The 27,662-nt window shown below is 41.9% G+C and overlaps 2 protein-coding genes across 3 annotated transcripts in view; one reads left to right on the top strand and one right to left on the bottom strand.

The window, feature by feature from the left end:
• Nup153 (nucleoporin 153) overlaps positions 1-14,657 on the bottom strand; it is a 52,676-nt gene extending 38,019 nt beyond the window's left edge. Inside the window, exons 1-2 of one of the 2 annotated variants that reach the window (XM_017600457.3) lie at positions 13,988-14,657; positions 3,569-3,791 (exon numbers count right to left, since the gene is read on the bottom strand). In XM_017600457.3, the coding sequence (XP_017455946.1) occupies positions 3,569-3,791; positions 13,988-14,101 (337 nt within the window). In that variant the 5' untranslated portion in view covers positions 14,102-14,657. 2 annotated transcript variants of the gene reach the window in all.
• Positions 14,658-22,085: 7,428 nt separating this feature from the next.
• On the top strand, positions 22,086-22,574 carry Rpl27-ps4 (ribosomal protein L27, pseudogene 4). The gene has a single exon (XM_063276945.1). It carries the CDS (start codon positions 22,126-22,128, stop codon positions 22,486-22,488), a length of 363 nt encoding a protein of 120 aa, XP_063133015.1. The 5' UTR covers positions 22,086-22,125; the 3' UTR covers positions 22,489-22,574.
• Positions 22,575-27,662: the final 5,088 nt, after the last annotated feature.

Genomic DNA, 27,662 nt, shown 5'->3' with positions numbered 1-27,662 from the left:
AAAAAAGGAGAGGTTGTTCTCTCTCTCTCTCTCTCTCTCTCTCTCTCTCATTTTGGGGCTCACTGTGAAGAACGTGTCCCTAGCATGCAAGGAATGCCTTGGGTTTAATCACAAAGACACAAAAACAATCTGGAAGAATATCTAAATTGAATTAAATACAATGTTACAAAAACATGTTAAGAAAAAATTAGTTAAAACTTAGAAAGCTACTTGTATTGACACTTAAGTATCACAAAAACTTGTCTGGCATAAGCAACACCCAGCACAACAAAAAGTAACTAAAAAGCCAGATGTAGAGGCACAACTTTTAGTCCCAGTACTCAGGAGGCAGACAGGCAGATCTCTGAGTTCAAGGCCAGCCTGGTCTACAAAGTAAAGACAAGGGCTACAGAGAAACCCTGTCTCAAAAAACCAAAACCAAAATAATATCTAAAAATTAAACAGGATGGGATATAGCTTAGTGATAGAACACTTGTCTAACATGCATAAGGCTCTGGATTCAGCAATCAAGAAAGCCAAAACCAACTCAACAGTTATATTTCAACTTCTCTACAATCTGTATTCATATGCACGTTATCTTATTGCATTTATGTGTGCACACATGCCACAGTCCACACTGAAGCAAGGATTAGAGAATGGGATGGGTAAAAAGCACTGTTAGAATGAGTTAAAATAGAGTATTTGCACCCAAAGACACATTCAGGGCAGATGAGATGGTTCAGTGGATTAAGGCACTGTGCCTGACAAACCTGAGTTTAATCCCCAGGACACAATGGTGGAAGGAGGAGACTAATTTCTAACAGTTTTCCTCCACCTGTGGACTGGCATGTGTGCACATAAACGCAATAAGATAATGTGCATATGAACACAAATCGTAGAAGTTAAACTACTCATAACTGTTTTGTTTGTGCTCTGGCTTTCCTGGTGGCTGAATCCAGAACTGTGTCCGGTAGGTAAAGGCAACAGGACCATTAGAGCGTGAGCAGATCTACATCTAGCCTAAGTCATTTTTGCTGTTTAAAATGGCTCTTTCCCTTCCACACCAAAGTTACAGGATGGATAACCCTATGACTTACAAATTCACATCGGTCATCAATGATGTTTCTAAAAGAACTATAAATCATGACAGTAAAAAAAAAAAAAAAAAAAAAAAAAAAAAATCAGACAGCTGCCCAGAAGTATAATTCACTGCTGACTCCTTTACTATATATGCCACTATATCTATATTTTACTATACTTTACTATATATGCTCTTAGTGGCCTGAATTCTCACAGACATGTACATTATTGAGGTTTTTGTTTTTAGTTTATTTTACTAACCCAGTGGGTTAAATCTTACCAACACTAAGAGCCAAGATTAGGTAGATGGCTCAAATGGTAACTGTGCTCACAGTGCAAACATGAAAATCTGAATCCGGATCCCTAGTACCCATATAAAAAGCTGAGTGAGGTGTAACCCCACTGGGGAGACAAGAGACAAAGGGGATCTATTCCTAGGGTTTGCTAACCAACCAACCAATCTAATCTCTTTTTTAAAAAATGGTAAAGAGCAATTTAAAGACACACACTGACCTCTCATCTGCTCATGCATTTACCCAACCAAACAAGTACACACTCATACAACACATACACAAGTCAACTCAAGGAGGTACGTGGATAGAATGCTGTAAGAACAAACTTGAAATGGCCATGATTCTGTTGTTGCTGGGCTACTTGAATGTTCAATACTCTCGAGCTCTGTTTTTACTATTAATAAATTTGCAAAACTTCAAATTTAATACACATTCAGGACTGCCACATGTAAGCTACTTTTAGCTTCCTACATTTCGACACTAACTGAACAGCAATATTTTTAAGATTATTTTGAAAATACCTTACATTTAAATATTTCACATTAATAAATGCAAACAGATTTTTGGCTCTATCTAGTAAGGTCTATATTCACCTTTGTAAAAAAGTTATCAGTGGTACTTGACTCCACACACACTGACTGCAGAATCAAATAATAAACGCCTGAGTAAGAGCAGGAAGGATTGTAAGAACTATCTTGGACTGACAGGATTAAGATAGGAGCAAGATCAAATCTAAGAAGTGAAGGAGAGGAAACAATGAGGTTGAGGTTTGAAATAGGAATCAGAAAGCTGTCTACTTGCTTCTAAATGGCTAGAGATACGGCTCAATGTTAGAGTGCTTGCCTAGCATCTGCAAAGGCCTAGGTTCTATCCTTATCATAGTGGCCTGAAACCTTATCTCAGTGGACACATAGACATCCTTGAGGTTTTCCTTATTGGACTACTATGTATGAAATCTTACCAACATTTTTTTTTTTTTTGGTTCTTTTTTTCGGAGCTGGGGACCGAACCCAGGGCCTTGCGCTTCCTAAGCAAGCGCTCTACCACTGAGCTAAATCCCCAACCCCGAAATCTTACCAACATTTAGAGGAAATATTAACTACACTGTAACATCATCTAGTTTTTACCTAATAATTTGCATTTAAAATTTGCAAATATATACAATTCACATGTCATAAACACTCTACCAAGAAATTTAGTAATTTAATAAAATATAAGTTCCAATTAATTCCACTGTGTTCATGAACACATACACACATTAATTTGACATATATAAAATCAGAAACACAGGTTACTTTTAATCCTTACAAGTAAGATCATCAACCTGGTAATGGCGCTTCTACTACTAGTGCTCACCAGAAATTTCTTATCAAAAAACAGAAAGCCTGTTTAGACAGCCAGGAAACAATGGAGGCAATCTCCTTAGAGATCTACCAAATTAAATAAAGCCTCAATGGTGTTGCTGGTAACATGAAAAGTAGACGTATCTAAATTCAAGTTATCCTAATAAAAGACAGCAAAATTTCAGACTATGTGAAACTGAGTACTTCTACAGTGCTCTGGTATGTCAACCTGACCCAAGATGGAGTCATCTGAGAAAAGGGAACCTTAACTAGGAAAATGCCCCCACCACAGTAGCCTAGCCTATGGGCAATCCTATGATGTGTGGTTTTAGGGGTGGTGGAGGTGGAGGGGAGGGTTAAGACAGAATTCTCTTTAAACTCAAAAAATTCACCTGGCTCTGCTTAAGTAACCATTCTTTCAAGCCCACTTTACTATTTATCCTTACAGGCCAGCTAGATAGGAATATACATTACTAACTACATCAACACTAACAAGTCACACATGTATGTCAGTTATTTATTCAAAAAACATTTTAACTCCATCTGTGAAAAACCACAGCAGATAAAGGGGACTGCAAGCCTAATGTCCTGAGTTCAATGCCTGGGAACTCATGTAAAAGGAGAAAAAGAGGACTGACTCTACCACACAGTTGTCCTTTGATATCCACACATAACACTGTGGCATGCTAGCCCATGTGCATATACACACAAAATACTATTTTAAAAGACTACTGAGTAACATGCTCAGTGTGAACCTGATTCCCTATGTTCCATACAGGATCTGCATACCACTCAGTGGGTATGCATACTCAGGTAATATAAAGATATTTAAACTAGAAAAAAGATCTATGCTTTGTAACCCACACTATTTACCTTCTGTGTTACTGCCTGTGGGCTCAGGGGTGGTTCTCCCGTCATCAGTGTTTGTGTTCTCATCCACATAAATCTCACGCTCATCTTCTCTATTTTCCGGCCAACGTGGAACTTCATCTGCATTTACTGAACAGCTACAGGCATTTTCACTCTTGTTGAAGTATCTCTGTAGCCACCCTGGTACAATATTCTTAACAGATTCTGTAACCCTGCTAAGAATGCCCTGTTGGAGAAAACATACATAAGACCATTTTAGAAAATTTATCTTTGTAAGTACTTAAAGTCACACCAAGAAAACACAAGTGTTTCTAACAAAATTTACTAAGATTCAGTTTGACATTACACTGTTTTTTTGTTTTTTTTTTTTTTGTTGTTCTTTTTTTTTTTCGGAGCTGGGGACCGAACCCAGGGCCTTGCGCTTCCTAGGCAAGCGCTCTACCACTGAGCTAAATCCCCAACCCCATTACACTGTTTTTAATGAATCATCAACTAACCAAGATCTAGATTTGGCAATAGACAGTACATTAAAGACACACTATAAACCATTTCAATAATTATTTTGTGTCACATTCTTTTTTTTTCTTCTTCAAGCACTCTACCACTGAGCTAAATCCCCAACCCCGTGTCACATTCTTTAAGGAAGACCAAAGAACTACAAATATGGTAGTGCAGCTGGTGGACTGCCTGCTTCTCAAGCTTGAAGCCTTGGGTTTAGATTCTTCAGCATTATAAAAGTTAAAAAAAAAATTAAGCCAAGAAAACTAAGAGAAATCCCCTATAAAATAGGAAAGATAACTAATCCAACATAAATCAAACTCAAAAAATAATCTAAGACTTCATTTAGTGATAAAATCTTATAAAGTCTTTCCCTTAAAAATTAGCTTTATCATGGCAAAACTAAAGGAAAAAACAATTTGGTATAATGCTGCAGCTGACATTCACTGCCACTGTAGCGAGAATCTGGGCACTCTTCTAAGTAATTGTCACATATTGGTCAACTGAATACTCAGAATCATCTTACGTAGTAAGAATAAGGCACTTTATGAATGAAGAGACAGGAACATAGTCCAATCTCACAGTTCCATTCAAAAAAACAAACAAACAAAAATAGGCATGGATGAAGACAAGACAATGCAATGCCACTAAGTAGCATCCTAAAATTCAAGCATGTCTATGTGTATTCAGAACAGATTACTAACATGAGCCATGGCATCCTGGAACCTATGGCAGAACTTGAATACCAGAGTCTCCTGATTTACTCTAAGAACATCCCGCCTACTATTGCCCATTGGAACAATGATAAATATCAAATGAAATAACATGAAAGTCCTTCTTAAAGTATCACAGAAACGTGCTAATTCTACTGATAAGGGAAAGAGCTAGCACAAACAAGCTGGGATATGGTACTCAATTTCAGGCATAAATTTCACTCATGAAACAGCATTAATTAGGCTTCAGAGAATCACAGAAAGGAAAAGGAGGCTTAGATTAAAAAAGAAATTAAAGTCAAGGAGTAATAGGTAACTCTACTTTGGAAGCAAGTCCAAAACAATTAAGGCTTTAAAATTTCTCTCAAGAGAAAAAATGGGAGATCTTTCTGAAACAGACTCTTGACTACTAAAGGGAATTGCTTTATTGGGAAAGGTATAAATAACAATCAATAAGTTTAACAAAATTCTTCTATCTTCTCCAAACAAAAATATAAATCTATATGGTAAACTATCAAACATATTAAAGCCAATGGTTCTAGAATATTCATTCTAAAGAACACAAATTCATTTTTCCCTTTTTGTATATCTCAATACACAGTATTAATTACTTTAGATAGAAATGACTATGGACATGAGCCTAATGTTTATAAAGCAGACAGAGTAACAGCTATCACCCTCCTCCTACTGCAAAAGACTTAAAAGTACTTACAAAATAAACTATACTGTTCTTAGAAATGGCATTTTTGCCTGTCACATAATACCTGGAAGATCAGAAAACAAAACTGAAAGCCAGTCAGGCAGTAATAGTGCACACCTTTAATCCCAGCAGTTCTGAGGCAGAGGCAGGTGGATCTCTGTGAGTTTAAGGCCAGCCTAGTCAGCTCTAGGACAGTCAGGTCTCCACATAGGAAACTCTGCCACAAAAAACAATACACACAGAGAGAGAGGAAGAAAGAGAGAGAGAGTCAGAGAGAGACAGAGACTGAGAGACATTTGCCAGCTTATCTAGCCTCAGCACAACAGGACTCACAATGAATGACACCTCAAAGAATAAGAGAAGGATGAGACACCAACTGACCTGAGGCCATTAAAATATACATCCTTAAATTTCAGCAACCAAACATAACTCTTAGGTTGAATGACTGCAAATCATAAAGAAAAAATGGGGCTAGAGAGAAGGGTCAGCAGTTAAGAGCACTGACTGTTCTTCCAGAGATCCTGAGTTCAAATCCCAGCAATCACATTGTGGCTCACAACCACCTATAATGAGATCTGATGCCCTCTTCTGCTGTGTTTGAAGACAGCCACGGTGTACTTTAAATAAATAAATAAATAAATAAATCTTTAAAAAAAAGAAGAAACATGAACTCTGGTCTAACATGTTCTAACTACAGCCATTAGCTACAGGATGAGCAAAAACCTCAAGTCCTCCATAATGCTAAAGCATGAACGTTAGCTGCTTTAAGCCCTCCTCCTCCTCCCAAGAGATTGATACATGATCAAGTTAGATAGCCACTCTATTTGAAGGTATTAGGAAATCAGATGCGTATGACAGGAATTAAGATACATTTCAGAGCCGGGCAGTGGTTGTGGCAGTGTCGGCTGAGGCAGAGCACACCTTTAGTCCCACCAGTTGAGTGGCAGAGGCAAGCAGATCTCTGTAAGCTCTAGGCCAGTCTGGTTGGTCTACTAATCAAGTTTCAGGGCAGCCAGAGTACATAGAGAAACTCTGTCTTGAAAAAAACAGAAAACAAAGGAAAAGAGAGAGAGAGAGAGAGAGAGAGAGAGAGAGAGAGAAACACACTAACCAAAATACATTTCAGGAAAACCCCTCCTATAGTATGTAAATAAAATCAGACATATTCCAAAAATGTACACATCAACTGTCAGCCACTAATGAAAAGCTGAGAATAAAGACCAGGAGCTAGATTCCAGTCTGGCCTCCCTGAGACCTGAGAGAAATGGGAGAGGGGTGAAAGGAACCAGAAAAGAGAAAAAATTATTTTTTTTTTTGGTTCTTTTTTTCGGAGCTGGGGACCGAACCCAGGGCCTTGAGCTTCCTAGGCAAGCGCTCTACCACTGAGCTAAATCCCCAACCCCAGAAAAAAGTATTCTTATGGAGGAAGACGGCTCCATGCCAGAGAGTTCTTCAGGTCTTCATAGAAATGGATCAAAGTTGATGGAGGAATGCTTTACTAGCTGGGCACAGTGGTGCTCACCAGTAAGCTTAGCATAAGGATGGAAGGGAAAGGGCCAGTTGAAGGACAGGAAAGGCTACAGCATAAGGACACTTTAGAATTCTACAAAAGAAAAATGTTAAATTACAAAAAAGAGAAAACACAAAGTAACTCCTACTTAACCAAATCAACTTCTACACTAAACAAGAATGAAAGTTTTTCTTCAGAACTGAAACTTCCAGCCTAGGGCAATCACTCCCTTCTGCGTAGAGCCCTTGCTTCCCTGAGGTGGCCTCCAAGGGCACACGACACACATGTTACATAGACATACATGGAGAATGAAGATCAGGAATTAGAAGCCAGCCTCAGCTACATAAGACCCTCAAGAAGAGAGCTAGGAAAAGAGGAAACTTCTCCATGTTTTCACTAAGGAGTTTTCCTAGAAAGGAGGACAATGTGGGAATGCTTTAAAATAAAAACTCTTAAAATTGCAAAGAACCACCATCCAAATACATGAAACATAAGTTTCAACAAAAACACAAGTATTTTCTGAATTTAAGGCTTCTGGCTTTATCAATTTTAACAATTTCTACCATATATCTCTTCCCCTCAGACATGAAAAATCATCTTAAAGCAGAATAAACAGAACCTCCCTCTACACTGATGACAAAGCCAACTAAATAAAAGGCAAATGCCCCCATGCAAAACTCAGTGCATCAAAAATATAACTGTGATTTTATCTGTAGCACAAGCAAAGTCTACACTAAGTAATTAAAAATAATGAAGTTAAATTGAAGATGAAAGGAGAAAATTCTCAAACTTAAACTATAATCCACTAGATTTTTGCCTTGACGGTTAGTTCCTTCACTTGGTAAAAGATATTACAAATAATTAATCCAATCCCATATACAAATCACAGCAGTGAGGAACACAGTATTTCATATTCTACTCAACCTTAGATCACAAGAGACTCTGCGGGTGGAGGGAGAACCATTTATCCTATATTTACTTTCTTTTCACCAAAAGGCAACTTCCCAATTTAGCTGACTCCTCACTCAGCCCTGCTTCTTCACACACAAGTCTCTTCTCCAGGTCTTTATCTTGTTTCTCTACTCCATTCTACTTAGGTTCGCTCAACTCGTTTCACATTATCCTTATTAAATAGCATTCGATTCTACAATCTTTCATTTTAACTTCACTGGCTCACTGACCATGATAAAAACTAAGTCTAGCACCAGATTTTGTCTACCAGGCCTTACTCTTCCAAAATATTCCACCGTTTTGATTTCCACTGGTCAGACCCCTTTATTACATTAATACCTCATTCTTGCAGGCCCCTTCGTCCTCCTACTCACTTAGTGCCTGTGCAGTCACTAGATTCTTTTTTCACCCAAAGGTTTTTTTTAGTCTCTTTTTTTTAAAGCTGCCTCACTGAAACATAAATACTGGGTTATTTCATATGGGAAGAAATTAAGTATTCTAAAGACATTTATACTAAGTCTAATTTTGATAATCTGAAATTAAGCTGCAAAGCTTAGACACTGTCATATTTTATAAACTGTTAAACTTACCCAGTCACTTAAAAATATCTTTCTGGCTAAAGAATTAAATACTTCCAAGTAGCCTCTTTTAACCTCCTTCAAAACTTAAAACACTGCCTGGGCACTGTAACATTCATATGCTTGCTAATTCTAGCACTCCCAGCACTCAGGAGCTGAGGTACAAAGATCTAAAGATCAAGACCAGCTTGGACTACATAGTAAGTTCAAGCCAGATTAGGCTATAGGAAGACCCTGCCTCAAAAATAAAAATAGGGCCTGGATGGCTCAGTGAGTGCTCTCAGAAGGCTCAGGTTCAGTTCCAGCAGTTTGTCAGGTACTCAAAACTGCCTGTAACTCCAGCTCCAGAGGCTCTAACACTCTTCTGATCTTCACAGGCACCAACACAAATGCATGCACACGTGCACAAGCACAGACTCACATATATGAAAACAGTAAAAGCAAGATTTTTGAAAAAGGAATTTAAAAAAAACTTTAAAATGTAACAAGTACAACCCATTAAAAGTCCATAGTAGTTAACCCCCGCTAAGAACTATCTCATCTCACATTTTAATACTGAGACTAAGAATTTCTCAAGCCACACTATAAAAAGATGAAGCACAATCAAATAAATAGAAATACTTATAGGTGAGAAAGGTGTTCTCGTACCCCTTTCTGATAATAAACTGTCTGACATCAAGACTACAAATATGCCTTCTTGCTTTTTGAGCACAGGCAGAATTCCAGTACAAGGCCACCTTGAGCTATTTATTTAGCAAGTTCCAGAATAGCTGGGGACATATTAAAGGAAGCTCTAGATCAGAAATATAAAAGTTGGGGGCTTGGAGAGATGGCTCAGCGGTTAAGAGCACTGACTGCTCTTCCAGAGGTCCTGAATTCAATTCTCAGCAAGCACATGGTGGCTCACAACCATCTGTAATGGGATCTGATGCTCTCTTCTGGTATCTGAAGATAGCAACACTGTACTCATTACATAAAATAAATAACTCTTTAAAAAAAAAGAAAAAAAAATGTAAAAGTTGAAAATACAGAATTATTGCAATGTTCCCAATATCCCGCACCTAATAAGATGGCTATCTTTAGAAGCATCTGACCAAAGACTTCATTTTACTTCAAGCTAAGACACTTATATCATTAGGATTTTCCAGGAAACAGAGACATAAATGGAGCTTTTTTTTTGGCTGTCATATTAAAAACCTGGTAAGAAAAAGTGTTAAGTGGTAAGATAACATGCTGGGATCTCTCACCTTAAGCAAGCCAGCAACCAAGCCAGCCAGCCAGTGGGAGGGGGCAGGAGGGGGAGGGGGCATCCACTTTCTATTCATCAATTCAGAACTTTTCTACCTACATACTTAAGTGACTGGTACTTCTCAAGAAAAAAACAAGGTCTTTTTAAAAATTGTGATAAAGGTAGACTTATGTCAAATTGTATAATAAAGTTTTGGTACTAGGTTTTCTAGTTTGGGTCTAAGTTAATCAATCTACCTTCTTAGAAAACAGGATGGCTGATAACCTATCCCTTCCCTGCTTAAGTCAGTGACCACATTCAACTGTTTAACAAGGTAGGGAAGGGAAGGAATCTCCCATCCATCAATAGTTTAGATCACTTTAGTTTGATTTTTCACTTGGTAAATAAACAAAGACCTTAAGTTTAGAATGAGTTTGGAAAAGACTTGAGTAACCAGAGGAAGAAAACAAAAACAAAATGCTAATTCTAAAAGACAGCAAATGCACAGACCATTAAGAAATGTTAAAGTCAAGGCTCTATTTAATCACAACTTCAAATGAGTTCTAACTATACCATCTGACAGTTTTATACCATTTAATCTTCCATTTACAGATGACAAAATTAAGTAGAATTTTTCATCATCAACTCCTCAGGCAGAACAGGGATTCAAACTTACTGTGATTTCATCAGAATGTTTTTAAAACATTTCTATATCTACCAAAAGCATTAAGTATCTAAGATACAAAAAGTAAAATTATTTAGTATCTGGAATGAGTAAAATATTGAGAAATATTACTACTCTTTTCAAAGCTGAGAATACTCTTTAGCCATCAAGTGTTAGCCAGGACACACTTATTTGGATCAAAAAAAAAAAAATCAAGTACCAAAATAAACAAAAAGTATCCTATCACAAACCGGGTTCTACGATTCCAGTGACTGTGGGCCAATCTAGTCTTTGACCTGACCTTAAAGCTAAAAATGGTTTTAATATTTGCCAATAATCCTTTTTAAAAAAAAACTGCAGCTCGGGGTTGGGGATTTAGCTCAGCAGTAGAGCGCTTGCCTAGCAAGCGCAAGGCCCTGGGTTCGGTCCCCAGCTCCGAAAAAAAAAAGAAAAGAAAAGAAAAGAAAAAAAAAAAAAACTGCAGCTACAGAGCCTCAAAAGAGCTTTGTTTCTTCATAAAAGATTCATCAACCCTTGATGTAAAATATTGATGGAAGAGAACTCCTTCCCTCCCCAGCTTTTAAACAGTTGAGCGCAGTCACTGATTTAAACCAGGATGGTCAGGCTATCAGCCACCCCTGTTTCTGTAAGGATGAAAAGTAGATCCCTTTGCTCCAAGCCAGGGGAGCACCAAAGGAGGGGAGGGACAAAAGCAAATGGGTCTGTCTCACCAGGATGTGGCAACAGATTCTTCCAGAAGTAAGTTTTGCTCAGGAGCTCAAGTGTATGTGGTATCTATTAGGAAAAAAGCAGCCGGGCTGGGGATTTAGCTCAGTGGTAGAGCGCTTACCTAGGAAGCGCAAGGCCCTGGGTTCGGTCCCCAGCTCCGAAAAAAAGAACCAAAAAAAAAAAAAAAAAAAAAAAAAGCAGCCTTGCTACACACAATGGACATAGGAAAGGAGACTAAACAGGAGAAAAGAACTCCCAACTAGAAAATTATGCGTTTTTTAAAAGTATCTGGGTTAAGTAAGCAAGAGATCTAAGCAGGAAGGTCTCAGGTTTAAGGTCAGCCTGAGCCACACAGAAGGACCCTGTCTTAAAAAAAAAAAAAAGCTAAAAAGTACCTGGCTAACGGGGTAGGTGAAAATAACCATCCAGCATCCTCTCTTACTTCTACACTTCTTGAAGACAGCCTACAGTTCAGGCTGGCCTCGGCCTCTTAGCAGCTGTGATCTCAGGTATGCACCTCTATATCCAGCTATCTCTACACTCAACTGTTACTTTTATTTGGTTGATCAAGACAGTATCTTTCTAGTTCGACAACTTCAAACAAGGTAGCTTTTTTTAAAAGAAAACTTAAAAGTAGAAAAATGCTAAAGTTTAGACATTTCCCAGAAGACCTAAACCAGAAGTCAAAACAGGAAATCAGAAGTCAGCTGAACATGAGACAGGAGCCACAGGTACTACTGTGTGACTGCAGTAGCTCTTTGGCCAGACATTTGCTGCCCTGCATCCACCAATAGCACCACTGCTTACTTCTTCTAACCTTCTACTACACAACCAAAGGTTTTATTCTGCTCAGAGATCTGGACACTTATCAAACATCAGTATGAAACATGCCATGTCATGAAGCTCCTCACTATACCCAAGATGACTCAGCAGCTGCTGAAAAAACCAGCTGACGAGCTCTGCTAGTAGAGGACAATGACATCCACTAAGTTCCAGGTAAGACTAGTTACTTTAAGACAGAAACAAACACTGAGCTGTATTCTTTAATATAATCCCGAATACTTTTCTTCGGTTGATTCTGCCAATATTAAATCAGCAAATCAAGAAAGTTATCTTTAATTCCAGGTCAAAGATGTATTTACTTTTTAAATGACTGAGGCAAGAAGCTAACATTACATAAGTTACAGCTTAACTACTGAGCCCTAAAACTATACAACCTGAAATCTGGATCAGCTCTAAAACACATTGGGCTTTAGTTGGCTCAACTTCTCTCTCAAATTAGTTTTTTTATCTAAATACATTTTAAAATAAGTTGTGATCATAACTTTTGTTTCCTTCTAAACTCTATCATAATATCACAATATTGACTTCTTTCTAAACTCTAGCCAAGCCATCCATTTCTCTGCTCAAATTGTTTTCATTTTCCTTTAACAAGCATTCAGGTGATTCGTTACTCTTAGGAGAAAAGTATGTTTGTCTTAATGTCCACTGTACAGTGTCAGGTAAAGTAAAATGGCCAGGCTTGGGAAATCTTCGTCTTAAAAATCTGCTTGGGAATAATACCCCTGGCGCCTCAGCATTCTGCACACATCTAGGGAAAATGGTAATATGCCAAGGCTTCCAACCAAGGACAAATAACTTCTCAGTATATAAACCACAGCTTTTACTATTCAAAATTTTACCTATCTTTACTTTTTAAAATCCCGAAAGTGATATAATTTAACATTACCAAACAAAAACGCTAAGTATTCAATTTTAGCACTAGCCAGGATAAAACAAGAAAAATCTACATTTACGAATACGCAACAAGTTATTTACTAGCCCTTCTTCAATAAGCTTAAAATACACACTTCCTACTTTAGTACACGAGGCCCTGTAAAAGTGGCTTTGTTAAAGTGGATTTTTAACATTTTAATTCTCACAATTTCTAAAAACTCAAATTTTTTTCTGAACCGAATATCTCATTTACAACAGAAATCGACATTTTTATAAACACCCTAAGAAGGCATACGGTGGCTTAACCTATAAGATTACCAACACTCCTAGAGAGTCCAAAATACCTTACACTTCTAGAAAATGCCCAGTATTAAAAAATATTTGGTGTATAAGATAAGAGTTGATCTCTGGTGAACTGTAGAGAATGGCTGATTCTGGTCTTCAGAATACAGAGCGGGGTGGAGAGGAGAGGGAAGAATCGCGCATCAGAGACCAGACGTAAGAGCGGCGAGGGACTTTCAAAACGCCTCAGTGCCACATAACTATAACTCAGTTAAAAGAGGAAAGGACGAGAAGCTAAACCAGTGTGTTCAGATCTGGAAAGGCCAAGCAGGCAGACGAGGGGACTGAACTATCACTATCATTTAAGATTAAATATGGCTAAAACGGAATTAATCCACTATCCGGGTAACAGCGCCCCCTCCCCAAGTCTCTCCCGGCCCCGGTGGCAGATTAACCTCCCCACGCACCCTAAACCCGGGAACATCAGAAAGAAAAAGCCTGCCAGCGGATAGGCCTGTTGCCACATCTTTCCCTTGTTCCCTCGCGAGGTCGTGAGTAATACCATCAAAACCCCAAAACCCGCCAAAAAAGAAGCCGGAGTATCAGAAGCCTGGAATTTCTTTTCCCGCCCTGCGCCCGCCGGGGAAAGCCCCTGGGCGGGAGGGCTGGGAGAGGCCGCTCGCACCCCACGTGTGCGACGCCAGGCCTGGCCAGGCTCTACCCACTTCCCGTCGCCACCCCGGCCCTGTCTCAGGCCCTCTGGTCCCCTCCACGTGGGGCGCCGGGGCCTCGCACCGCCCCCCAGAGCGGCTACCCGGAGCCGCCCAGTCCTGGCGGCGTGCTGGTCCCGTACCTGGTGTTGGGGTCGCCCCTGCTGGTAAGGCTTCACCGGCCCCTGGTGGCAACGACGCGTCCGGATCTTGCCGCCGCCGCCGCCCCCTCCTATGCCTCCGGCTCCTGAGGCCATGGCGGAGCCTGGGCGACCTCCCACTACCGCTCCCGGGCGGGAGAGGCAGAGGCGGCGGCCTGAGGGCCTCCCCCGCCCGGCCCTAGGCGACACACAGACACAGCGAGAACCGCGAGGGAGCGAGCGGGAAATGAGAGTTCGCGCGGCGAGGAAGGCAGTGGCGGCGGCTGAAGGCCGTGAGCTGGCTGAGGACCGCCGGCCGCGTGCGGACCCCCGCGTTTGTGTTTGTCACCGTCTCTATGGAGATCTCCCGCCGAGGCCGGCGCGAGCAGCTCCGGGCACCGCTGAGGCCTAGCTCGACCGCCCGCTGCTGGAGGCTCCTCTTCAGCGGCCCTGGCCGTCGCTGCCGCAGTCCAGGCCGCCGGCGCCGCCCGCCAACCCCTCCCCTGTGCGCGCTGCGCCCGCCCCGCCGCCGCCGCCGCCGCCGCCGCCGTCGTCGTCCCTGCAGTCGTCGTCGCCGCCGCTCTTGCGCCTATTACCGCTGTTGAGGCGGCCGCCGCGGTCGCGAGCCAGAACACCGTCACTCCTCAGCGACCGACGCGTCTGCGTCATCACGCTGCGACGATGTGGGGGGATGGGCAAAGGAAGGAAGGGTTGGCCGAGCCCGCGCTCTCTGTCGCTGGTGCCTCTGGGAAATATAGTTTTTCTGGCAAGAGCGCGGATTCTCGGAAAGGAAGGCTGCGGCGGAAGGACACCCGCGGAGCTCCGCAGAGGCACAAAGCCCCGGTCATTTGGCGGCAGTTGGCGGTTTAGATTCAGAATGGCACTCGACGTGAAAACTGTAATCTCCCATTCATCAATTATAAGCGGAATGGAAGTAAACAGTAAAAATCAAAGAACGATAATTTGTCACAATATGAGAGAAAAAAAAACGCTTTTAAAATTAACAGTGGCCGTGATCCCTAGGCCTAAAACAAGTAGAAAAGGCATTTGGCTTCTGATTGGCATTTGGCACTAGTTAGAGGTTAGCCTCAGCTTCATAGTGAGATACTGTCTCAACAAAAGCAAAAAATACAACTTCGTTACTGTTTCATTAATCATATAAGAGCTTTGTTATCAACGCGCACGGTGTTTGCAGTCTGAGTTCCTTCACTACTTACAGACTTGACCTTGGATGACTACCAGCTAGGAGCTTTAAAATCCACCTTATAAAGTTGTGGGGAGCTAGTGCGGTCAGTCATCTGTGTAGAGCACTAATAGATTTCCTGGTATACAAGAAACGTAGTAAATGATTGCAATTATAACCTATGCAATCAACACACATTAAGGATGACTCATACATTCCTAGTAAACATATTTGCTTCAGTTAGTATTATAGTTTGGAAGGTAATTAAACACTGTACCCTCAAAGGCTGAATAAACGGTGTCAAAGATGCAGGCATTAGACAAAAGGTCTGTGTGGTCATGTGATCCAGCCTAGTCATTTCAATGGACTATATGGAAACCAAGAAACTTTAAGAGGTACCATTAAGGGTATCGGTTTGGCTGGTGACACACGCCTTTGATCCCAGCATTCAGGAGTCAAATGCAGGTTGATCTCTGTGACTTCAAGGCCAGCCCGGCCTACAAAACAAGTTCCAGGACAGCCAGGGCTACACAGAGAACTGTCTTTGGGGGGGAGGGGGGGGATGAAGAGGAAGAGGGTGGATATGGAGTTGGGCATTCAAAGCCAGGAAGGACTATAAGCCAGTTTTTCCATGAAATAAATAAATGATTAAAAAGAATCGCTTATGAAAAAAATCGTCGACTTAATGTTCTATTAGAGAACAGTGTTCTAAAGTGTATAACTATAAAATCAAATAGATTGTTTAAATCTGTCACTTACTAGCTGTGTGGCCTTGGGGAGATTACTGATCTTCTTTCAAAGCTTCTCTTTCCTCATCTGCAAACAGAATGAATATTTACCTCAACGGAAACATGGTTCTGCTTACAATAGCTGTACAGACCGAAAGCGCTCAGTACCAACCAGAAATCAGCTACCGAAAGCAATCTCCATGAACTTTTGCACCAGCCCACCCCCAAAGTGTACAATTCAAATCACTATTGAAATCAAATTAATAAAACTTACAGTACCTTTGAACTTATAGTACCTTTTAGCACATCAAAGCCCCTTCAGTAGCCTCTTGGTACAGTCTGTGTAGAACCTTCATCCCTGAGACAAGTCACCGAAGATGATCAAGGGAATTCATGTCCTCGTCTTCAGTATCCTCCCCTCCCAATCTGCCTACACTCTCCAGGTATGTTCTTGTCCCCCAAAACTACTGAACAAGCAGAACTGTTCATTACAGCTCTCCTTCTCATCCCAGCAGAATCAAGTCTCCAGCATAGGCTAGCATCTGTTTCCTAGAAGGGAGAATCCCCACAGCCAAGCGGTGAGAAGAAGCAACATCAGACCGGACCTTACCTTCGAGACAAGATGGGAGGACTGTGGGTTGCTCAGCAAGAACCTATCTCTCAAAGACAGGAAAGAATGAAGAAATAAAGGAAAGGTTATGTCAAAGAACTTGACCGAAGTCAGACAAAAGTAAAAAAAAAAAAAAAATAGAAAGAAGAGAAAAAGAAAGAAAGAAAAGAAACATAGAATTTGAGGGTTCATGAAAAAAGTCCATATCCCGTTTAGGCTTGATCTCAGTTATTTAATTCATTTCCTGCATATTTATTTAGAGAGGAAAAAAATACAACTCTCATATTTGTGTGGTTGGTTCATTGCAGAAAACTGTGACACCCAAGAAGTCCACGTTATATCTAGACTGGGTTTTAGAGGCAGAACAAACAATATGTCTCAATTCATGGAAAAACGATTACTGCCCTGGTCTCTCTGCCAATAGAGACCCAGCTAACATTTGTTCTATTCTCCCATTTAACATGGTAACCATTCATCAATTACAAATCAGCAAACAAGCGAAGAATAGCCACTAATTACACGTGAAATACAGTTTCCTCTAACCCCAACCTGGACTGAAAATTAGTCTTTGTTTATTTTTCAAAAAGTAAAAAAGCTCCAGTCAATAGAATATTCAGAGATGGCAAGTACAGGAAATTTTGACGTTTTATGTATTTATTTTACCCTCTAAACAGAAAAATAAGGTCTGGACTATAATGTCTATTCAAGAAAATTATTTCCATTTCAGATTATTATGACATCACTGTGAGGTTCTGCACCCATTTTCATGTAATAATTACTACTATGAACCTCATTAAATAGAAAGATAAAAAGAAGCCAGTCTGACGGTATGCAACTATAATTCCAGCACATGGGAGGTATAAACAGAAAGATTAAGAAATTTAGGGCCAGCATGGGCTACATAGTGAAGCCTGGTCTCAAAAAGTAAATAAGCAAAAAAGCAGTATAAAGAGCAGTGTGTGTGTGTGTGTGTGTGTGTGTGTGTGTGTGTAAGTATGTTTGTGTGAGTGTGTGTGTGAGTGTCTGTGTGTGTGAGTGTGTGTGTCTGTGCATGTGTGAGTGTGTATGTGTGTGAGTGTGTATATGTGTGTGTGTATATGTGTGTACGTGTATGTTAGTGTGTGTGTGTGTGTATGTGTGTGTGTGTGTGTTTCCTGTGTTGGATATTAGGGTAAGAAAGGCAATGGTGGGGCTGGAGAGATGGCTCAGCAGTTAAGAGCACCCGACTGCTCTTCCAGAGGTCATGAGTTCAAGTCCCAGCAACCACATGGTGGCTCACAACCATCTGTAAAGAGATCTGATGCCCTCTTCTGGTGTATCTGAAGACAGCTACAGTGTACTTATATATAATAAATAAATAAATCTTTAAAAAAAAAAAAGGCAATGGTGATGGGGAAGTAGTTAAAGATATACGTCATTATACTCTCATTAACTTACTAAGGTCTCTACCTTTGGGGAATAAAGTAATACCTAAGACTGAATGAATTAACTATAGTCAAGTTTTAATTAATTTTACCTATCAGATGATTGCAAAATACCATGAAATTGTTCCTCTTCCCAACACCATATATTAGTGTCTGCTAGGCTGCAGAATATCATGAATAGAATAAACAACCATAGAAAGAGATGCATATTTTCGCGGCAATCCATTAAAAGGAAAACATGGCTTACATTCTAAGAGCTGGAACTTCGGCCAGACCTCACAGCCGGAGTTAATAATGCACCTTGGGGTCACTGAAGGCAGCTTTGCTACTGTGTGTATCTAACCTGTTTGCTTAACCCACCTTTAAAAGAACAATGTAACAACCGACTTCATTTGCCCTGGGTTTTCCCACGTAATAACTGTTACAACCTAAGCTAGCACATAGCTGTAATCTTAAGTCATGGACTCCTCCTGCCCCCGACCCACAGTAATGCTTGTGTATCATTGCTAAAGGCAGCAAATACAGAAGTTAAAAAGCAATCGTCTAAAGTGAATGTCCATTCATGGGTATTGGTTGATAGACAGTGATGTTTGTAAACTGTTATCTGGGTCAGGTGAGGGACAGCTGGAGCCGGTGACTTAAACCCTTGTAAAACTCTGTTAAAGATTTCTGTAGAGTGTGCCATTTCTTCCCCATGTGATGCCTTCGGCGTAGTTCAATGAGTTCAGAGCAGAAGGCTTTGTTAGAAGGGGAGACACAAGGAACAGGCAGAGAGAATTCAAATCTGAACTTGCTCTTGGTTAAATGGCTAAGGGGAAGTGTTTTTATTTCCTTAATGTGACACTGGTGCATTATTGGTGACTTGGAATTATCACTTAGGTGTTTAGTGTATGCATATTTTACGTGTTTAATGGAAATTCAGCTCTAGCAGATGAAGTAATGACCAAATTTACAATGCCAATTTCATCCTAATGTTTAAGACAGGTATTGAATCACCAGTGGGGATTAAGTCCTTTACTGGGGCTAGGAGATAGCTCAGCGGTTAAGAGCAGCTCCTGGTTGGGGATTTAGCTCAGTGGTAGAGCGCTTGCCTAGCATGAGGCACCCATGTGGCGCACATACATACCTGTACACAAAATATTCATGAACCAAAATGAATGAACCTAATTTTTTTTTCTTTTTCCGGGGCTGGGGACCGAACCCAGGACCTTGCGCTTCCTAGGTAAGCGCTCTACCACTGAGCCAAATCCCCAACCCCTCTAATTTTTTTTTAAAAAAAGAAAACTATCTATTGAGAACCTATAGGTTTTTAGTCCTAGCATTTGTCATGCTCATTCATAAATCTGTAAAACAGCCTCTGTCCACAACAATGCACTGAAACAGAATTCTCTAAAAGTTTAATGTGATATGCTATACCAATCACTGGCCCTTAACACTAATCACTATAAATGCTAATACGCATGATGGGTTCCATCCCAACAGACAAGTAGTCTACTGGCTCAGTTCAAGTTTACCGTCTATAAATTACTAACCATCAGCCATATTAGAGAACTGGGTTCATCATTAACATTGGGAGTAGAAATCTCTATCAGTTCCAGATTTCAGTCTGCCAATACTAAGGTACCAAGGTTCTTTATTTTGGAGGGAAGGTTAAATCCATCATGCTAGGCAAGCACTTTGTCACTGGGCCACACCTCAGCCCCAGGAGACTGTTTAAAATGTTGACTTCTTGTGTGTGTGTATAGCACAGGGGTGGGCAGAAGGTACAAACACCATCAAGCACACGTGGAGGACAGAGAACAACCTTCTGAGGTCACCACTCTCCTTCCCTTCCATAGCTTCTGAGCTGAAACTCAGGTCCTCAGCCTCGCCCAGCCATTGTGCTTGTTTCATCTTATAACTTTACAAATAAAATTTGTTTTATCGTTTATTCATTGGAGCTGGGGATGGGGAGGTCCCTGTGGAGGCCAGAAGAGGACATCAGCTCTCCTGAACCTAGACTTCTAGGCAGCTGTGAGTTGCCCAAAGTAGGAATAGTACTTGTCCTTTACAACAGAAGTGCTCCGAAGCCATCCAGCCCCTTACTTTTGGAGACAGTCTCTTCCTCCATAGCCTGGCCAGGCTGGGCCAGAGTTCACAGTCCTCTTCCTGCCTCGGCCCCTGGAGTGAGACCACAGTTGTTTGCTGCCACACTTAGCTCAAGACTTTTCTTTTCAAGGTCTTTCTACTTCTGGGTATGGCACACGTCACCATCACCACCACAAAAAAAAAAAAAAAAAAAAAAAAGTGTAAACCATTCATTCAGCCTGAAGAGTGAGTTTGGCTCTCTTTGGCCCTTGCCAACTGATCAAAGCATTGGAAAGTAGGCATATGCTGGGCTAACACCATCTACCCATCCAGGGCCCACTCAGCCAGCATCCTCCTTTTGATGGGATCAGATATCTTGTGATACACTAAGTCTGCAAGGCACTGTTTAAGGCAGGCTTGGTGGTCACATCTACGATCCCAGTCTTGGGATTACAGATGAAAGGGGTGGATTCAAGATCTAGGCCAGCCTGGGCTAGTCCTGTCTTTAAATTAAACACACACACATCTTAAAAATAAGTTCTATCAGCAAAATAAGCACATGTAAAGTTGTTGAATCTGAAAGCAATCATAGATTATGAAATATATTCTGGCATATATATGTAAGCATATATGTGTGTATGTATATATATGTGTGTGTGTGCACGTAATATATGGGGCTTAAATGGCTAGGGTATACACACACACACACACACACACACACACACACACACACACATATATATATATATATATATATATATATATATATATATATATATATCTCCCCATGTGTACCAGGCTGGCCTTAAATCCTGCAGGTAACTGAGACTGACCTTCAAAGTATGCTTGTCTGTCTTCATTTGCTGAGCTCCACCACACCTAGGTGCTAGGAATTCAGCCCTAGGCCTCAGAGACACCACCAACTACATTGCCCAGCCCTTTAAGCCTGGGTATTTAAAGAACACTTTACTAGTCCCCAAGCATTCTTAATTATTACAAAAAAGTTCTCTTAACATTATGTGGCAGGAAACAATGGAGGTAAACTAAACCATAAATAAAAACACCAAACAAAGCGAAATTCTGAAAAGAAACGGTAGAGTGTTGCCTGCTCAGAACTTCCCCTTTCTGACATTGGCACAAAATCATTCTTTAAATCTTTTTTTATTATTTTAAATTATGTGTTTACACCTGTGCGTGGGTGTGTACACCCAAATACAAGTACCCACAAAGGCCAGAGGTACCGGATGCCCTGGAGCTGGAGTTACAGGGTCTTGGGAGCAGTGGGTGCTAGAGATTGAACTTGGGTCCTTTGGAAAAGCAGTCCATGCTCATAACCACTGGGCAACCCTCCCCTCTCAGTTTGTTTGTTTGTTTGGTTGGTTTTGGGGTTTTGGTTTTTTTGAGACAGGGTTTCTCTTTGTAGCTCTAGCTGTCCTGGAACTCGCTCTGTTGACCAGGCTGGCCTCGAACTCAGATCTGTCGTCCTCTGCTTCCTGAGTGCTGAGCTTAAAGGCATGCGTTACTACCTCCACGAGCTGTCGTTTTAAGGAAAGCCATCAAGCAGGCAGGCACCTTATGCTGGGGGTTGAATTATCGATCCAGACGATCCAGAATGCTAGCTGAGAAGTCTGACAATTTGGAACAAAATCTACAGGCTTCTCTCTTTCAGACATCAGTAGCAGGGATGGCAGTAGCCCGACTCCTTAGAGAGATGATGAAGTCAAGACAATATTCGAATATGGAAGTTTCTCCCAAAATTACTTCTGGAAAAATTCTAGAATCCATTGTAACTATAATGGGCTCCTTGGCTTAAAATATTCCTTGAACTGGTCATCCATGAATAAGGCACTCATTGCCTGGCCTGAGGTCTTGAATTCAATCCCCAGGACCCACCTTCGGATTCCCCACATGTGCTATGTTGCATGCCTGTGCCCATGTCCATGTACGCACAGTTACACACACATAAATAATACAGTTTAAAAGTTACTCTTCCTACACCTACGGTTCTTGGGCTCTTCAACAGGGGATGCCTGAGAAGCTGTTGAACACACACTAAAAAAAAAAAAAAAGAAAGAAAGAAAGAAAGAAAGAAGAGCCTTCATGCTGGGTACCAGCTGCTTGCTGTCGAAATGGGCAAGTTTATGAAACCCGAGAAAGTGGTGCTGGTCCTGGCTGGACGCTACTCCGGACGCAAAGCCGTCATCGTGAAGAACATTGATGATGGCACCTCCGACCGCCCTTACAGCCATGCTCTGGTGGCTGGAATTGACCGCTATCCCAGAAAAGTGACAGCTGCCATGGGCAAGAAGAAGATCGCCAAGCGATCCAAGATCAAGTCCTTTGTGAAAGTTTATAACTACAACCACCTCATGCCCACAAGGTACTCTGTGGATAGCCCCTTGGACAAAACTGTTGTCAACAAGGATGTGTTCAGAGACCCAGCACTGAAACGCAAGGCCAGGCAGGAGACCAAGGTCAAGTTTGAGGAGTGATACAAGACAGGGAAGAACAAATGGTTTTTCCAGAAGCTTCGCTTTTAGATGTATTTTTGTTTTCGTCATTAAAAAATTAAAAAATAGGGCTGGAGAGATGGCTCAGTGGTTAGGAGCACCGACTGCTCTTCCAGAGGTCCTGAGTTCAATTCCCAGCAACCACATGGTGGCTCACAACCATCTGTAGTGAGATCTGATGCCCTCCTCTGGTGTGTCTGAAGACAGCTACAGTGTACTTACATATAATAAATGAATAAAATCTTAAAAAAAATTAAAAAATAAAAAAAAGAAAGAAAGAAGAAAGAAAAAAGAAAAGAAAGGAAAGAAGAAAGGAAGGAAGAAACCTCATTAAAGGGCCCATCTACATCTCTTATTTAGGCCAAGAATAAATACGTTTGCTTATAGGAACACTTAGAAACGTGCCAATATAATGTGATAACAAGAATTCTCAAAAGCAGTAGGCTTTAGGATGTTTAGCTGTTCATTGGTTCCCCACAGCTAAAGAAGATCTGGTGCGCTGGAAGCCTGTACTACATATGTGATTTTTTTACTTCCTCTTTACTTCCTATTTGCTAAGTTTCCCCTTTGCACAGAGTGAGCAGAAACTGACCGTGTATTAATTCTTTTTGCAATGGATTCTCCCTTCAAAAACAAGTACTCAGTGCGCTGAGATGAAGTTCGGAGTTAGGGCATTCTCTCCCACCATGCACATTGACTGACCACAACAATCGTCTACACATAGCGGCCAACTAAGAGGAGTTTAACCCAACGTCCGTCACTCAGGTGTCACGGAGCTACACCGTGGCTCACCTTCTTTGGGTTCATTAGAAGATCGGCAGTGGATCATGAGCTACCGAAAGCATGGTTCTTTGAAATCAAGGAGCAGACCCCAGAAAGAACTTTCCAATCCAAAGCAAAGTGGAATGAAACTGGGATCCTGCACTCAGTGCTCAGCGGGTAGAATCAGTATTCCCAGGCAGACTAAAAGCAAATACGCCCCCCCCCCCCGCCCCAGCGAGCGTAAGAGGTGTAAACACCCCGCCCCAGTTACGGGGGCGGGGGGGAGAGGATGTCTCTACGCCACACGTGCACAGGAAACAAAAAGTAAAAACATCCAAGCCGACCAGACGCTCTACCGCGTAACAGACACTCCCCAACCCATACCTTAAACGTTTGAAAACATAAACAACTAGGTCTTGTTCACACGCTCGGCTATAAAATGTCGCCCCCTCCGGGGATCAGTAGTGACTTGTAAGGGTTACCCCCAGGAGAAGCACCTGCTATAGGTTAAATCCCCCTCAGCTGAGTTACTGCCAGCATCGCTGAATTTAGTTAGCTCCGTGCTTGCTAATTAATACCCCAGTATGGTTGCTGTTCTCTGCCTTGCTTCAGGGTCTAAGCGGAGCGGTACCGTTTCTAAGAAGATGCAGTGATCTGTGCCCAAGAAAAAGCAGGCAACTTTGTAGAAAGGCACCGGGAGGTCACGAGGGCGGGGGCCCCACGCTTGTCTTCCTGCCTTGCGGAATGAGTGGTGTCTCTCTCAGCTCCTCAGCAAGTGGGTCTGCCCTACTCCGCTGTGCGTCCCCGTCCTCAGCAATCAGCCTTGCTCCTTCTCTCAAGGAATGGTTTGGGCTTCCCCACTTCATTTTCTCTACTGCTAACTTAAGTACAAGGTCTTTTGAAGAAATACTTTAAAATGAAAGAGGGAGAAATTTCTGGAAACTTTCTGTGCCGGCTGCAAGGAAAAACAGCAGCAGCAACAACAACAACAAAAGCATTTATTGCAAATCCACCTCAGATACACACCAGAGAGGCTGGCTCCTTTGGTTAAGTGTCTCTGGCAAGTTTGGGCTGAAATCTTCCCACTGTCTGCAAGCAATACAGAAAGGTTCTGGAGCAATGGCAGAGAGCAGAGAGGAAGGCTGAGGTGAAAACACTGAATTCTGACTGAGTTCCCACTAGTCATTCGGAAAACGCACCCTCAAACTGTGCCTGGTCCACAGGGACCCCGACTCACCGTCGGTGGCTACTCCTCCTTCATAAGTCTTGGCAGTCCAAGTTGGCTGCCCCGTGACCGAGATTCAAAAGCTGCCTGCGGAGCAAACGAACGAACGAGGAGTGAACAGCGGCAGCAATGGTGTTCACGCAGGCTGGGTGTCACTTACCAGCCTCATCAATAATGAAGCCTTGATAAATAATCCATTGCAAAGAAAGGACCCTCCTATTGTCACCTCGTATTTCCCAGCATTTTACATCCACGGTGCCAGATGTAAATTGGATAAATTAAGCGAGGATTAATTCTATTTACTTATGACTTCATTTATTTCGTTTACGTGTTAGAGTGTGTGTGTGTGTGTGTGTGTGTGTGTGTGTGTGTGTGTGTGTGTGTGTGTGTACATGGTAAGAGACTTGTATAGAAGTCAGAGAACAACTTACCAGACTCAGGTCTTCCTTCTACTATGTAGGTCTTGGGGAGTGAACTCAAATAGTCAGGCTTGGCAGCAAATTCCTTTGCCCACTGACCTATCTCCACATTTATGGAATGAATGAATCTATATTTATACAAAGTGTTTTATTTACTTATTTCCTTCTGCAAGCTTTGTTTGTTTGTTTGTTTGTTGAGACAAGCTTTCTCTCTGTGTACTTGACTGGCTTGGAACTCACCAGGCTGGCCTTGAACTCAGGGATCAGCCTGCTTCTGCTTCTCAAGTGCTGGGATCAAAGGCATGTGCCACCACCGCCCGGCAATTTGTTTTTCCTGGGACAAGGTCTCCCAGGGATGGCCTAGAATTCCTTGTGTAGTCCAGGCTAGTTTTCAGACTTAACACCTACCCTGCTGCCTCCCTTCCCTAAGCGCTGAGGTTGTAAATGTGGGTGAGCATGCCCGTCTTTCCTGAGTTTTATATGAAGCGCTTTCCTGTGCACTTTGAAAGACGTCTCAACATAAGAGTTGTTAAGATTATCTTTCATTGTTAGAACGTTTAATATTTTAACCCCTCTTCCATATGTGCCCATGCACATGTGCGCACACATAGACACACATGTTCACACATGGTGCTAGGGCTCAAATGCAGGCCCTTGTACTGAGCCGCACACCTTCGTGGCCACCTTTTCCTCTTAAACACAAATGTCCCCAGACTGTGTACTAATTGCTAGGTTGGTGGAGAACAGTAAATACCCGCTCCTTTCTTTTTTTTTTTTTTTTTTTGGTTCTTTTTTTTCCGGAGCTGGGGACCGAACCCAGGGCCTTGCGCTTCCTAGGTAAGCGCTCTACCACTGAGCTAAATCCCCAGCCCCCCCCCCCCCCCCCCCGCTCCTTTCTTGTAACCAGATCAACACCGTTTTCCCTGAGGGATTATACCACAGTAAGAACTGGACACTAGGGACAAATATACGTACAGTAATTTGGAGACCTAGTTTGGGGGTGGGGATATAGTCTAATAGTATCAAGTTTGCCTAGCAGGCACAGCACCCCAGGTTTAATCCCTAAGAGACATTACGAATAAGGTCAGTGCAATATAGACCTTCAATCTTGCCTTCCACCAGTGTGTGCTGTGCCCTGTATGTGTTCTATGTGTAGAAACGCAATGACAGCTCAGGGCCTTTTGCTCGTGGCAGAGGGGCATACGGTTAACTTTATTTTTTACTTTGATTAAATACGTAAACACAAATTCCTTGTAGAGATATCTGACCCATTGCCCGCATATTCTCTATTTTTATAATTTTAAAAGATGATTTAATATTCATCCTCCCAAGACAGCCAGGGTGACGTAGGCAGACCCTGTCTTTCAAACAACATTTATTTTATTTCATGTTATGCGAGTGTTTGCCTGCGTTTATACCTGCGTGCCACAGGCCTACCTCGTGCCCACAGAGGCTAGAAAGGGACACCAGAACCCCTGCAACTGGAGTCACAGACAGTGGTGAGCTACCATAGCAGCTGCTAAGGAGATGGTCAGCTGCTGCTGCTGCTGCTGCTGCTGGTGTTTTGTTCTGTTTTGGCTTTACCTATTTTGCGTGTGAATGCTTTGCCCACATATATGTGTACCACATGGGTCCTACATGCGTGTCCACAAAAGTCAGAAGAGTACACTGCATCCCCAGAACTGGACTTACAGATATTTGCAAGCTACCATCTGGGGGACTAAACAGGGTCCTCTTCGAGAGCAACTGGTGCTCTTTACCGCTGAGCCATCTGTCCAGCCCCTCTACCTTGAATTTTGAGGCAGAATCTCTTGCTAAGCTGTGGCTCACCCAGCCAAGCCCCAGGGATCTTGTTTTGGGGGCTCTTTTCAGTTTTCTTTTCTTTCTTCTTCCTGTTGGTCCTGGGGATAGAACTCAGGTCTTCATGCTTATGAGGCCGGGACATCACCGATAGCTCCAGGGGATGTCTTTTTTTTTTTTCTTTTTTCTTTTTTTTTTCGGAGCTGGGGACGGAACCCAGGGCCTTGAGCTTGCTAGACAAGCGCTCTACCACTGAGCTAAATCCCCAACCAGGGGATGTCTTTTAACAAACCTCTACAATGTTTTTTTCTACAGTGTTTCAGTTTCCCTTGCCCTCTGGCCTCTTTATGGGTGTGGCTCCCGTGGCTCCTGGAGGTCTCCCTTTCTCACACCCTCTGTCTTTTCTGCCTTTCACTCTTTCTTCCCTTCATCCATTCCTTCCTAAGTGGTCGCATCCAGGAAAAAAAATTTTTTTCCCCTGGACAGGATCAAAATCTTGAGAAGTCTATCTCCATCTTTCAGAGGAAGGACGACTCAGGCCAAACGAATGTGGACAGAGCTGGCTATTATTAGATGTTTTTTTCCAGTCCTTATTAGATCATCCCTTAGTCTCCTGTCCATGCTCCAAGAATATCACATTTTAAATTGTGTGTGTGCGCGCACTTGTGCGTGCATGTGTTACGGTGCACCTTGGAACATGTATAAAGGTCAGAGGTCAACTTGCGACATCAGTTCTCTCCACCATGGGAGTCCTGATGATCAAACTTAGGTTGTCAGACTTGGCGGGAATAATTTCTGCCCACTAAGCCATCCCACTAGCCCCTATGGTGTGTGCCCATGTTCGTATGTGTACATATGCCTGCACACGTGCATACCGTTATTTTCCTCTTTAAAAAAAAAGATTTATTTATTTATTATATAAGTACAGTTGTAGCTGTCTTCAGACACAC

Source organism: Rattus norvegicus, chromosome 17, assembly GCF_036323735.1.
Source record: "Rattus norvegicus strain BN/NHsdMcwi chromosome 17, GRCr8, whole genome shotgun sequence".
Taxonomy (NCBI): domain Eukaryota; kingdom Metazoa; phylum Chordata; class Mammalia; order Rodentia; family Muridae; genus Rattus; species Rattus norvegicus.
Note: the sequence above shows the minus strand (reverse complement) of the source record. Positions and strands in the feature narration are given on the sequence as shown.

What these genes read in the sequence shown, in the direction of transcription:
- Rpl27-ps4 (XM_063276945.1), top strand. Translation starts at nt 22,126, where the DNA reads ATGGGCAAGTTTATGAAACCCGAGAAAGTGGTGCTGGTCCTGGCTGGA.